Source organism: Ailuropoda melanoleuca, chromosome 7 (genome assembly GCF_002007445.2).
Source record: "Ailuropoda melanoleuca isolate Jingjing chromosome 7, ASM200744v2, whole genome shotgun sequence".
In the NCBI taxonomy this organism is placed as follows: domain Eukaryota; kingdom Metazoa; phylum Chordata; class Mammalia; order Carnivora; family Ursidae; genus Ailuropoda; species Ailuropoda melanoleuca.
In genome coordinates this window covers 49,553,709-49,567,777 of record NC_048224.1, presented here as the reverse complement: position 1 = coordinate 49,567,777, position 14,069 = coordinate 49,553,709, and the positions used below count along the sequence as shown (strand labels likewise).

The following is a 14,069-nucleotide window of genomic DNA, read 5'->3' as shown; positions in this document are numbered from 1 at the left end:
CACCTCCTGTCCTTTAACCTTTACCCATGCCAAGCCTCCTTATTTCAGAGCAGAATCTAAAAGTGTAGGATAAGCTGTGTTTATACTTTAGTTTCTTTTCCAAAAAAAAGAAAGAAAAGCTCAAATGAAGAAGACTTCTTTCAGAGTTTCCTTTCCTTTAAAAGTAGTAAACTGAGAAAACTTAGGGGCTCCCCTTTGCCAGTCGGGATATGTGATTAAGGAGGTGTGTGCCTCTGAGAGGTGGAGTGGGTACTGCAATGTGTGAACTGCAACGCTGACTGTGCATTTTTATGGGGGAAAGAAAAGCAACATGTAGTGGACCTTCCAAGTCCCTGGGCAGCTCTTAGCTAATTCCTTTCTGGGGTCAAAGAGGTGTTGCTCACCTGGGGGTGGGGCCCTCCCACCTCTCCGCAGGTCCTCCCCCCACTCCTCCCCTTTTGTCCTGGGAAGCTGTGTTTTATGTATTTGAGCAGCTCGTGTTCTTTTATTTCACCTGACTCTTTTCCAATTAGTAGCCACTCACCTCAGGGGAACATAATTAAGAGGGCTGTAGTTGTCTGGGGAAAGGAATTAAACAAATTGTGAATGTGCAGTAATAATGAACGGGGCTGCAAGACCATTAATAAGTCTGCGGGAGCCACATTCATGAGGGGAATGAGCTCGTGCGTAGAACTTACCTGTAAGAAAGTTCTCTACGTCGCAGGCCTGAGTTCGTAGGTGGAGTGGGTGAGTAGCCCCCTTGGTGTACCAGCATGTCTTTTGGCTTAAGTACCGAGCGTGTGCCATGGGCACAGCCATCTGACAGCCCTGGGTTTGAATTACAGCGTCCATATTTACTAGCAGTGTGACCTTGGGCAAGTTACTTCACCTTTCTGAGCCTGTTTCCTAGTCCGAAAATGTGGATAATAGCCCTACCTTGCAGAGTTGTCTTGAGAATTATGTGTAAATAATGCATAAAAGCAGCTGGGTTATAGTAGCTCGGTAAATATTATAACGCTTCTTTCCCTTTAATAGGATTCAAATTTAACATACCTTTCAGGTAAAGGTCATTATGTTGTCACTACCTTGACAACAGCAACAGTCCCTCTTTCCTTCACAGGGAAGAAAGAAGAAAGAATAGTTTTTACTCTTCCAGAATATAACTGATGAAGTCAGATAGTGCAATAATTCCCCGAGAACAAAGGCCTAATAGAGATATACTCTATTCCGCTCCTCAGAGATGCACAATGGCATCCCACAGTTGCTGTCGGCCACAGGGCAGTTGTGACGCAGTTGTTGTGGCCTGCCTATGTATAAACTTGGTCATAGCTGTTAATATGACCACCGCTTTAATTATGTGCACTATTGGTTCCGCACATGTTGTGTCTAATTGCCATTTAAAATGTCTCCAAAATCTCACTCGGAATCAGCATTGAAATGTAAAGTCACTGTGAATGCTGAAAGGCACCCAGAGCAGAGAAGCATGGTGTTCATTTGCTATTAGTTAAACAGATATTTGCATTGCTGTGTACTTGAGAAGCAACAAACAAGTTCTTTGGGGGACCTAATAAAGGACAGTAGCGTCTAGAGGAAGTTGGATTATGTCTTGTTACTGAGATACCCTTGGGAAAATATGCACATTGATGACTGAATCACAAAATGATGCAGAGTGGTCAAACTCCGAATGTTGAAGGAGTGTTTTAGGAATAGCTTAAACAAATGTATTTTGCTGTATTTTCCTTTTAAGGTATGCTCAAGAGTGATAAGTGGTTTTTAGATTTTGTCATTCTAAGTGGTGAGGAAGTAACAAATTACAGTTTACTTGTGGACTTTACATTCTTGGTGGTATATAAAACCAAGAGTAAAGTTGCCTTCCAAAGAAAGTGTTAAGCAACCTACTAAACTCAGTGAGTAGAACAGTGGCAAAAGTGTGCTTGGTGTCAGCGGCCCACGTGGCGGACGGTGCATAGCAAGCCCCTCACGCTCATAATGGAGTCTCGACTGTCCTCACCAGGGCTTTGCCAGGTGTCCTTCAGAACCAGGGCAGGAACAAGAAACCATCCTTTGGGTGCTAAGAGAATGCGTTCAGTGGGACCAGCCATGTCAGGGCCTTGGAGGGAACTCATCTGGACATGGTGAGTTACTGAGCCTACCGTGTGCTGTTCCTGTAACAGGCACTTCGTGGGTTATCTCCAACCCTTGCAACAGTCCTGAAGGATTTCCAGTGGGGCAGGTCCTGCCCTTTTTAGAAAGCACCTTGCCAAAAAATAACTAAAGGGAGGGAGGGAGGGAGGGAGGGAGGAAGAAAGAAAGGAAGGAAGGAAGGAAGGAAGGAAGGAAGGAAGGAAGGAAGGAAGGAAGGAAGGAAAAAAGGAAAGGGAAGAAAAACCCAAAAGAACAACAACCCAGCTCTCTTGATTTAGTAATTCCATGATTGGGAATTCATGCCCATGAAGTTGTTCATTTTCATTATTGCATGACTTACAGTGAAAAGTTGGAAGCAATTTAACGTCTAACTCTGGAAATAGGGCGCAGTAAATTAAGGCACATCCATACGTGCTGGAATATTACACAGTCTTTAATCACAAAGATTGTAGTCTAATATGAGAGATGCTAATGTGGCCAATGAGAAAACAATAAAATATGTATGCAGTCTCTAATTTCAAAGATACAAATATGTTTGTTAACGTGGGCCAATATTGGATGAGAAAAGTGTGAAAATAAAAGTAGCGTTAAGGTGATGTGATCCCCCCTCCTGCAAATTTCTCTTTACAATAAAGAACCAAAGAAAAGAGGTTTCCAGAGAAAACAAGTCAGTAGCTGCAATAACTATTGAGGTTTACTGAGAACAGAAATTTTCAGAACACACCTAGAATTACCCAGTTACATATTTGCTACATTGAGATGTTAAGAAGACTCTGGGTTTCCTTTTTTCCCCCATTTTCCTCTCCCCACTTGGAATTTGTAATTAGTGTCTTTGCAGAGCAAAAATGCAGTCAATTCAGGGAGGTATTTGAGGCTTTGAAGCAAATGATAACAGTGTAAAAGGTATTTGTCTAAATTTGCATTTATACAAAACATGGAGCTGCTGTGATTTCAGAGTAAATGTGCTTTCAATATTTTCTAAATACAGAGCTGTTGCAGCCCTAACAATACTTGGCTAAGAAATTGCACTTCTATGATAGGCCATAATTACTCTTTGGGAAATTATTGGGCTTTAAAAAATGCCTACCTAATGATACCTGAAGGGTGAGTCCCACTTTGTCCCATTTTGCATCTGTAGTCACTCCTGCAAGACTCCTTTTCCTCTCTTTCAGAGTATCATTGATTTTTATTGCAGGACAAAAGGGCATGGCATTAAAACCTACATATTTAAAATTCTAGAAAACATTTCTTTTTCAGGTAAGAGCCTTTAGTTATACAGAGACTTTTGCAGTATTTATTTTCACCTTTTTCTCACAGTTGTTTGAATGGTCTTTTTCTGTACATTAACTCATTTGCTGGAATTTCAGTTCTGAAATTCTAATTAAAACATAGCGCCCTTTGTCATTTGCATGATTAAACGTAGGAGCTGGAAAAGTTGATAAGATTTGGTTAAATATTATGGATTGGAGTTTTTCTCCCTTCGATGTGTTAGGCTGTGCTTCTGGACAAATTAATAAGTGGCCATTTTTCTGGAATTCTGCACTCTTCCTGCTTCCTTTCATTACATTAGGCAAGGTTCCACTAGATGAGACATTTGCAGTCTTAAGACTTCCTGCCAGGGTTCAGACTTTGTATTTTTGACATTGAAGCTGTCGTGTTCCTGAAGCTACTTAATTAGAAACACATTCATTTCAGTGTACACTGGAAAAAGCTTGGACAGAAGAGCCCAGCACACTGGGAAGTTTGCGCATTCGTGTAGCTGGCAGCTAAACTAATGGTTTACAGTTTAAGCGAAAAAAATATCAGAGGGCATTTCCTTGCCCCTAGAAGCGAAGAGAAGCTGAATGTGCACAGCAGATACCTTTTTTAAAAAGGGAGAGAGGAAGAAGAAGAAAGCAAAGACAAGACAACTCCACTTTCACTGCAGTTATGTGTATAATTCTTTCTTTGGCTATTATCAAATACAAAAGTCTTCTAGAAGAATAGTTCCCAAACTGTGCTGCTAATATTCAAGTCTGTTTTACAGGCTTCCAAGATATATCACTGCTGAGCTCTGTAGTAAGGAGGACATTTTATATTCTGGGGAAGGATTTTTGCTTGAAGAATTTTATTTGTTGAATGGTGATGAGGGAATTGTGCCCTCTCTTATTTTTAAATGTTTGAGCAATTTTAAAGTGCACATCTGATGTTTAAAAAACCTTCGTTCCCTATCCAGTGCTTTCAGGATAAAGCCTAAACTCCTTAGTATTCAAGTGAAAGCACATCTCTGTGTTCTCAGTTCTTACCTCTCTGGTTTCCCCAACCCTGTTCCCGAGAAAAGCCATCTTTGTAGATCCACTTGCAGTCTCCTGGCTGCCCCAGAGGAAGGGTGCCTGGTCACCTTGATCAGAGCCAGGTATCTTTGCTCTAGGCTCACAAAATACTCTTGCACCTTTCATAGGATGTGTTACGTATTGGAGAGACATGGGGAAAACCTGCCCACTTCATCTCTTCCTCCTGCTTCTTGATCTCTCTGTCCTACCGTCCCCAAGAAACACACTGATGGGAGGTGGGCCCAGGGATTTTAGGTTCAGTGTTATGAAGTCAGCGTGGCCCAGAAGAAGAAACCCCAGAGTCCTCCCAGGTTGGTTGTTTCCTTTGTTTTATGGCATTAGAGAAGGGATTTAAGCTCTTTGGGGCTATTCTCTCCTCTGTATAATGGGGATAACGCCTGCCTTGTGCCATTGTTGTGTGGATTAGGAAAGGTGAATTTGAAGTTCCCCATATAATGCTTAGCCCATTTATTATTGGTAAGTAGCATCATAAATGATAATTTGTGTGAACACGTGTAAGCATGCGCGCGCGCTCTCTCTCTCTCTCTCTCTCTCTCTCTCTCTCTCTCTCCCCCTCCTCCCTCCCTCTCCCCCTCCCCTGAAACCAAAGGAAATCAGTCCATAATGCCCAGGTTTTAAGAGCTTTGGAGTTGTGTTCTCTGCTCCTGCTCGGTCACTGACTTAGGGAACCAGTTCCTCCCTGTGAATGAAGCAGTTGAAAGGGGCTTTGTGAATTGTGGTGTCATTGGATGGCATGTGTGCAGTTGGTGGGGGAAAGCTTGCTCGAAGTTCCCTATGTGCTTAGGTCAGTCAGAATGGATGGTTAGATCACATCTCTGGATGGCAGAAGGAAACAGCAAATAAAAAGAAAAATCATTCTTCGCTGAAACACATCATGCCTTCCACTCAACCTTGTTAACTGCTTTTTCTGTTGTAATTGTGGCGATAATAGTTTCCATTTGTGCTAGGAACTATACTAATCACTTGATGTGTGTTCTCTCTCGTTCTGATCGCGAGCTGCCAGTTTGATTCCAGTATCCCATTTCAAAGATAAGGCAACCGAGGCTGTGTAGTCACAATACTTCTACTGAGGGATTAACGCCAAGGTCGGTGCTCTTCCCTCCACCCATGCTGCTTCTCATGCTGCCCACATTTTGAAATTCTTCGGAAGTTTCTAGGCTTGGGAACAAAATGTCACATTAGGATTTTTGTTGTGAAAGGAAATGTAACTGTGCATACGTTTATTAAAACAGTTTTTCTCCAAATAGTGAACCATCTGTAATTTTCTGTCGGAAGCAACAGACATTAAAGCAGCTGTGTGTCTCTGTTTCTCTTCACAGTGCTCCCATGCCCTACCTCATAGGAATCCATTTAAGTTTAATGGAGGTAAGTTGGCGCCTTTCCTCCCCAGATCTCTCTACTTGCAGCTTTGTTTTGCTCTGTGGCAGTGGAAGAGACACAGTCTCTGGATTCACAGCTCTGCACGTGGGAGCATGTCGAAGCAACACTTCACGCGCAGCCCCCTCCCAGGTGCACAGAGCTGAGCATTCAGCAGAGACCCTTTCCACTGGGCTCTGGTTTCCAGTGTTTTTCCACTTTGCTTGGAGATTGTCAATTTTCATGGGTGAGGGAGTGAGGTTCAAAGAGGCAGGAGGAAGGGGTTCTTCAAGGGTTTGAACGAGGGAAGGGAACTTGCTTGCTTTTCAAAATGATATTTATTCTAAATCGCTATAACAGTATTACGTTTTTCATTGTAGAGAATGTGGTATAAGGAAGCATAAAGAAGAAAGTTAAAATTATCCCCAGTACCATTATTCCAGATTGAACTACTGTTAGCATTTCATTATGCTTCCTCCTAGTCTATATTCTATGAGTATATGTTTTGTATGAATGTGCATAACTGATGTGTGTGTGTATATAATTTTATGTCTGTTTCACTTAACATTATGGCATGGGATTTCTACATGTTTTTAATCCACTCTCAGTAATAATAATTTTTAATTTGTTGCCTGTCATTCCAGTGTTTGGATATACCACAACGTAACCATTTTCCTATTATTGTTGGGCACTTAGATTGTTTATCATTTTTCACCATCATAAATAGCATTTCAGTGAACATCTTTATACATACGGCTTTCTCTGCGTTTTGACTTATTTCCTTAGCACAGAACCCCCAAAGTAGAAATGCTTGGTCAAAGCTCTGAATCTGATGCCAGATTGCTTTCTGCGTGGCTGTACCAATTAGATAGCAGTTCTTTTAAAGGACTTTTCTGTGCTTTTGTAAGTGCCATTGGTTCGTAGACATGAACCTTAAGCTTTTCCCTCCTCAAGAGAGAGCTTAAATTTGTACTAGAGCAAAACGGGGTGGGAGGTGGGGGGCTTGCCTATTTTGCACAGGAGATACGCTCTCAGAGGGAAAATCTAGAGCCATGTCCGTCTGTGATGATGCTTTGCATGTCTTAAAGGAAGTGCTACTTCTCTTCTTCTGTTCCCTTCATTTCACGTCGACGAGGACCACCTGCTTCTTCACTAACTGTTGCACACTGTGCTATTGTGCTTACGAAAATGAAACAAGTTGGTTATCGAAAAACCTGTTTGTTTGACATTGAGAATCTTGATCAAAATAGACCACAGAAATCTGCTCAAATTTCTAATTTGACAGGACGGCCATGTGGCTCCTACATTCTGTTAACAGTTCCTCCTTGTCATCACCCAGCCCTGAGCACATACAGTACACAGTTTATGGACTATCTTGGATGGTGTATTTAGATCAGATTGAAGAGATTTCTTCTGTGTTTTACCTTTGTTTGTCAAGTTTAGGGGTGTATTCAAAGCTCCTGTGTGAGAAATTAAAAGTGAATTTTTTCTCATTGACCTTTCATGACAGTTGTTGCAGAGTTTGAAACACGAATCTAAAGACCATTTGGTCTGTCAGAGTCCACAGCTCTTTCCTGCCCCTCCTCCTGCCTTCCAGACTGTTCCAGCACAGGCTTTTTCAGACTCCTTTTCATGTGCCTTTACCTTCAGCATTGTCCACGTTTCTAGTCTCAGCTCGCTTTTCTTCTCCACATGCCCTCTAGTCATCTTGCGTAAGGCCTTTTGCTTCAGCTACCACGGTAATGGCAGTGACTCTCGGCTGTGATTCTAACACTGGCGTCCCTTTTTGTGAACTTCAGATGCAAAGTTTCAAGTGCCAGTTGACTGTCACCTAATGTACTACAGATGGCTCCAACTCAGACTTCCCCAAACAATGCATTATCTACACACATACACACACACACACACACACACACACACACACACACACACACACACACAGCCTTCCCGTGTTCCGGATCCCTGTGAGTGGCACCACTGCCTGCAAAGTCACCGAAAAAAAAAAAGCTGAGTGCTCCTCTTCCTCATTCTTTCTAAGTAGCCACCACATCTCTGACCCATCTTTCACCCTGTTCCTTCCTCACTGCCTTCATTGACCTTTTTCTTTGCTCTCTTGGATTCTTGTGAAGCCTTACTCATTTGTTTGATAAGCAAAATGAAGGCCTCTGTGTTCTAATAAACCTTTGCCAGCCTGTGGAGGGATAAGATGGAGATGAAATTCATGGCATAGTCCCGACATTTAGTGGAGTACCTTCTGCTTGGTCCCCTTACCTCTGCGACCGACTTCTCTCTGCCCTCCCCACATTCTGCTCAGTCTCCGCTGCTGTCACGCCTCGTGTCCTCTCACTATCCCGCGCTCTCAGTGATTTCTAAACACACCTACTGCCCACTGCAGCCAAGCCTGCCCTTCTCTAGCTCTTCCCAGAAGTCTCCCGGTTGTCATCTTTCACTTCCCGTCCCTCTTGCTCTGGATGATAGCTGTCTGCTTCTCTGTCCTCTCTGTCACCTCTAGGAATATGAGTTCCTAGAGAACAAACATTGTGCTTCATTCGTGGGTGTTCTCAGCACCTAGCAGGACGCCAAACAGGTGCTTTCTGAAAAGAAGGATTGAAAATCCTTCCAAAGGATTGAAACACTGGAATTCGGAACACATTTAGGGCCTCCAGTAGGCATCACTGTTTCCAGGGAACCCAGCACTATAATTTTACTTAAAGATAGAGTAATTTTTTTTTTTTTTACTTTTTATATGATTATAAGGAATTTTTGAAAAGGCCTTTGGTAGTAAAACATGCAGTGCAAAATATACCTAAATTTTGGAGTTAAAATCCGAGACAGTTGCATTTAGGTGAATGGGTGCAAGTCTACTCTCCTCAGCCTCTGAAGGGTTTTAAGTGAGAAGGTTCAGGAAGCACCAGGCAAGATAAATCTTAGACCTGTTTGATGTTGGGGAGAGGTTTGCCATGCTGAGCTCCTGTGTGGTCAGCACTAAAAGAAAAACAGAAATAGTCGTCGCCCCGTTCTTGAGGCCAGCTAAGCCACTTTCAAGACAAAGTCATGTTTCCTGGGTGTGTTGGGCAGCCACAAACTACCCAATCATGGAATTGAGTCTGTCTCCTCGAGTGAATTTCAGCTCAGCCTCCAAGTGTTCTAGTCATTCCTTTTGATTGGGTTTATCTGGTTCTATTATACCCTTCAAGGGAGAGAAATGCTTTCCTGAGATTTCTTCCAGTAACTATGGGCTGTAATGCTTGGGGAGGAGCTCCTATACCTGGGGCCAAAGGAAAGCTCTTTAAGGAAGGAGCTCGGGAAGGCCCATCCCCTCTCGCACACTAGTTTTCTTACTGGCAATTCAGCAAAAGGCTTATTTTTGACTGTCTTGTTATTTTTTCTTGAAAGCTATAGGCACCTTATTATGCCTTTGCATATGTGCCAGAATTTTTTAAACTTCAAATGAATGTGGCAGATGTTCATAAAAGTTTAGAAAAAGCTACCATAGGAAGACTTTTTAACCATTTTTATGACACTCAAATTTGTTGCACAAAAGGAAATATAAATTATAACCTAGTGTTCTCATTTGAAAAAAGGTTATTTTGGGAAAAGACCTCATTCTGGTCTTCTGCTCTACCAGGGTGCCCTGGCTGTGTGTTAAATGGTAACCTCGTCTCCTTAAAGAGTCCGCCTTCCTTCTAAAGTGACAAGTTTATAGTTGACCGTGATTACCCCTCCTTCTGCCTTTTTATATTCTTTCTCTCATTTAAGCAAACATTAATTTGAGGCTAGTGGTAAGTTAGCAGGATAGCCAAGGCTATTGGCATAGACCTAGTTTCTTCTTGGAGAGAATGATCTTGTTAGCTGGCAGCTAGGAAGTACCGAAACGTGGCCAGATTACACAGTGGCTGTTTCCTTTCATTCTCTCAACCTCAGTTCAGTTCAGGAGACGTTCCTGCTGCCCCTCTTCTGTGCCATGGCTGGCAGCAGGTGCCAGGTCACATCTGGTCGATGGTGCTTCTCCTATTTGATAAATGAAGACTTTCCTTTCCAAGCCTCACAAACAATGCTTTGTGCCTGGGCCACAGAGCGACATGAGGGATGAATGCAAGATATCATGTTTGTATCATTCCTGGTGGCAGAATGCTCAGGAAGGAGGAAGGAAAGGCGATAGCCCTGGCGCAGTTCCAGACAGAGGCTCAGGTTAGCGCGTAGATGCTGCTCCAGCAATACACAGAGGCAGTGAAGTATAGTGGTTAGAATGTGGGCTCTGGATGCTGGCTCCCCTACTTCCTGCTTATGCCATCTTGGGAACAGTAATTGACCTCTTAACCTCTGTTGTCTTATGTATCAAGTGAGGGCAATGGCAATGTCTCCCTTAGAGGACTGGTGGAGGATCCAGTAAGATAATGCTAATTGGGTGCCTTGCACACAGAGTTCAACAGAGATCAACAACCATTGCTGTTTTTATTTCCTCAATGCCCTTAAAGCCGTTTACATTGTTAAGTTGATGGCTTTGAATTCTCTTTCAGAGACACTTAGCTTACCAGGCTCATCATCCTCATCACCTGGGGAAGGAAAGTGTCAACAAAGCTTGTTTGTGCTCGCCCTGTTGCCTCCTGGTTTGCAGTGCTAGAGAGACTATGTCAGGGATGAGAGCAGCACTTCTGTAGAATTTGAATGCACTGTCAGTCCCTTGCTGGACCACTCCCCTGCTGTAGGAATTGCAGGCATGACACTTTGTCTCTCTGTATCTTACTTTCTTCATCTGTAATAGGGGTTAGTACCCATCTTTTAGGATTGTGGTAAGGATTAAATAAGGGAGTCCTGTATGTGTCCAGCATGTCCCAGGGCCTGGCCTGTAGTAAGCATGCAGTCTACATCCCCTTCTACAAGAGTGTTTCGAGAGCCTTCTGCATACCCAGGCACTGCATCATGTGAGGAGTTCTGTATGAAATGGCGAATGTCACATAATCCTTGCCTTTACACGGTTTTGTCTGGAGCAGATGCAGACAAATGGAAAGTAATTGCAGTGAATTTGGGATGCCATGGGTCTGGTAGGGCAGACACCACATCTAGCCTTGAGGGCTGTGCTTCTGAGAGGAAGGGACCACCTAAACTGAAACCAGGGAAAGCGGGAACAGCATCAACAAAGACTTAAAATGAACACTATAGAGTTTTCCAGAAAGTAAGAGTAATTCAGTATCTGACAGGAGCACAGAGCTGAAGGGAGAGAGGAGAGCTGAGGTAGGCAGGCAAGGGCCAGGCCATCCAGGGCCTTGTAAGCCTTGTTAAAGAGTTTGAACTTTATAGGGCAATGGAGAGCCATTGAAGTGTGTAAATAGGGGAGGGACATGGTTAGGCCTTCTCCTTCTGGGCCATTAGAAACACAGTCCTTCCATATAAAATGCTTGGAAACTGCTTAACCATGTTAATAAAGTAAATTGATATTTATAAAGATCAAGGTAATTCTTAAGTAAATTACACACCACGACCATATATATAAAATTCAGATGTGTTAGCATCCCAAACCCAAGCTTCTGAATGGCTGCCTTGCTGCCGTGCCGTGGCAGAGGTGTTTGTGGTGATGACTTTCTTCAAGGGTTTAAGCACCACTTTTACTAGATTTTGTCTTTTCCTCCCTGTTTCCAAGTACTTTTTATGAATTAGATATTCTTTCTGCAGCCCAGTTGGAGAATATAAATTTAAATTGTGTACTAAGTGATAGTTCAGGTGATAAGAACAGGGGGAGCGAGACCCAGAAACCAGACTCACAGGCCCCTCGCCACCTCTCCCAGCACTGCAATGTCAAGAGGCATGTGTTAGGTACATGAGGGCCAGCGGCCAAGGTCACAGCATCCCTTTCTCTTTTGCACTGTCCTTTACCTGGGGAGGCTCGTCAGGAGCTATTCGGAGCCTGGTTTTGCAGATGCACCAGGTGCTTGGCGCAGCACTGGCCACCACATCCAGGGACCCAGTCAGAGCTCCTTTTGGTCTGTGGGAGCCAGAAGCAGCATTTGTGTCTGCAGTGAGGCTCCTGGTGTAACTAGCGGGCTTTCACACAAAATCACAGGATTTACTTATTTACAGAAAAGAAAAATAGCCTTTTTTCCTTTGCATCTCAAAGAACCCGAATTTCTGTCAAATGAGTTGGCACAATTTTAACTCGTTTTTTCTTTTCACTTTTCCCTCGGCATAGAAAGTCTTTAATCCTTTGTTCGCTTTTTTTTTTATATATATATGAATTTATTTTTACACCATTTCATAGTGGAGAAGAGTGTTTCCTGTTTACCATTGTGCCATTCTGCTTCTTCGCAGGACTCCGCAGGTAGATGGTAATAAGATGTAGTTCACACTTGTTGATGCTGAGATTGATGCAAAACTCTGAGCTGTAATTATATTCAGATGTAAGTGGTGACTTGTATATGTATCCTCAGAGGAATTGAGAAATTCCACGTGAGAGTGATTTGTTAGTGCTAAGTAATCCCTTTCTTGCTTTATAAGAAGGTGATACTTGCATGAAAAATTCCACCTGGTAGTTTTAGTCACAGGCTCCCGGGGAGAGCTTTGGCAAGAAAGGGAGAGGATTGGGACACCTTCTGAATCCTTAAACAGTACCAGACTCTGTGCCAGGTACTTTACCCATTTTCATTTTCCAGCATTCCTCTGAATCTCCCTGCCGCGGGGGGTGGGGTGGTATCCATATTTGCAAATCGGGGAAGCTGAGGCTCAGGTAAAGTAAGTTCTGTCGAGTCCCTCTGCTGCGACGGGTTTGTGAGGACCCAGAGCCTCTGCTCTGTGCACCGTCTCATCAGGCCTCGCCCTGTCCCTGTGCTGGGCAGAGGCCCCAGCTTCGCCTGAGCTTTTCCTTCTCAGGGCAGCCCCCACACCACGCACTGGGGATTGTGGTGAGGGGACCGGGGAGGCACGTGTGGCAGCCTCACGTGCCTCCGGAGAAGAGATCTGAGGACACTTGTATCTGGGGCTGGGTTACTTAGCCTCTCCAAGACTTCATTCTCTCCTCAGTAAAATTAAGATTATATTATCTATCTCAAGGAGTGGTGAGATTTTAGTGATACAATGGACGTGAAGAGCTTTTTAAAAACACCATACCAGACATTATTCTTTGCAGTGAGGAGCAAAGTTTAGATCACTTGCTGGCACTTGCTTTATCATATAAAGAAGAAGGGAGTTGGACAGTAGCTTGGTTTTGCTGGAATTTCCTTAGCATACTATTTGTTATCACGCAGAGCATCACATGTGAGTCTCTGTCACATGCACAGCGTTCAGAGTGACAGTTCAGCAGCTCTGTTCAACTTAGGGCCTGAAGGAGCTCCTGCATTTCGCCTGTTGGGTTTCCCCTGGAAGCGCTCTCCTCCTCGCATGGCATCTACTTTTAAAATGAGTGTGATTCTTAAATGTCACTTATCCTAATGTTGGAATTAGTTAATATAAAACAATTTAAAGCTCTAGTAGTAATTTATGTAATCAAAGGAAACAAGTACTTCTGGTTGATTTAAGTATCTCTTGCAGTCAGTACGTTTTCAGTCTAATTTGTTGTGACTGGAATGTTCTCTTGTGAGATGAGATAAGCCTCTGTTATAGATTAGAAAAACTGAGTAATTTATGAGGGAGAATCCCAGTAGAAAATGTGAAACCATCATTGATGCTCTTGTTTGCCAATTTTCCTATCATCACTTAGCCAGTCATTATATGTAAGTTCCGCTTAGCAATGTGAAAACTGACTTCAAAGAAAATTTCATTTATAAACTGTTACTAAGAGAAGCTTGAACTAATCAAAATCCTGTCAGATTAAGAAAAGGAGCAGCACGCAGGGAGGCTGTGTAACAGAGTGGAAAGGACTCTTGGGCTCTAGAGTTAGGTGGCCTTGGATTCAAATTCTAGCCCGAGTTAATGTCTAGTTAAAGTCAAGGTGACTTAAAACAAGCTCCTTTGTTGAACCAAGAGGTCAGTTTGGCAAGGGGGGTCGGGAGGTATTATTATTGCTTCACATAGTTAGACTACTCTATACAAAAGGATTCTTGTGTTATCTTCCTAAGAGATGCCTATTCAAGGGGTCCTGGGTGGCTCAGTTGGTTAAGCGTCTGACTCTTGATTTTGGTTTTATGGTCTCAGGATCCTGAATCGAGCTCACACTCAGTGGGGAGTCTGCTTAAGGATTCTCTCTCTCTCTCTCCCTCTGCCCCTTCCTGCCCCTTGCTCGCATGCTCTCACTCTCTCTCTAAAATAAATAAATCTTTTTTAAAA

At 43.2% G+C, this 14,069-nt stretch overlaps 1 protein-coding gene across 17 annotated transcripts in view; it reads left to right on the top strand.

Moving 5' to 3' along the window:
• Positions 1-14,069, top strand: part of DENND1A (DENN domain containing 1A) — a 490,265-nt gene that overhangs the window by 282,377 nt on the left and 193,819 nt on the right. For all 17 annotated transcript variants that reach the window (XR_004626573.1, XM_034664472.1, XM_034664473.1 and 14 more), the window contains one exon: positions 5,777-5,822. Coding sequence is in view for 16 of the 17 variants with exons in the window: in XM_034664472.1 (XP_034520363.1) it covers positions 5,777-5,822 (46 nt within the window). In the remaining variant the exon portion in view is untranslated. The remainder of the gene's footprint in view (positions 1-5,776; positions 5,823-14,069) is intronic.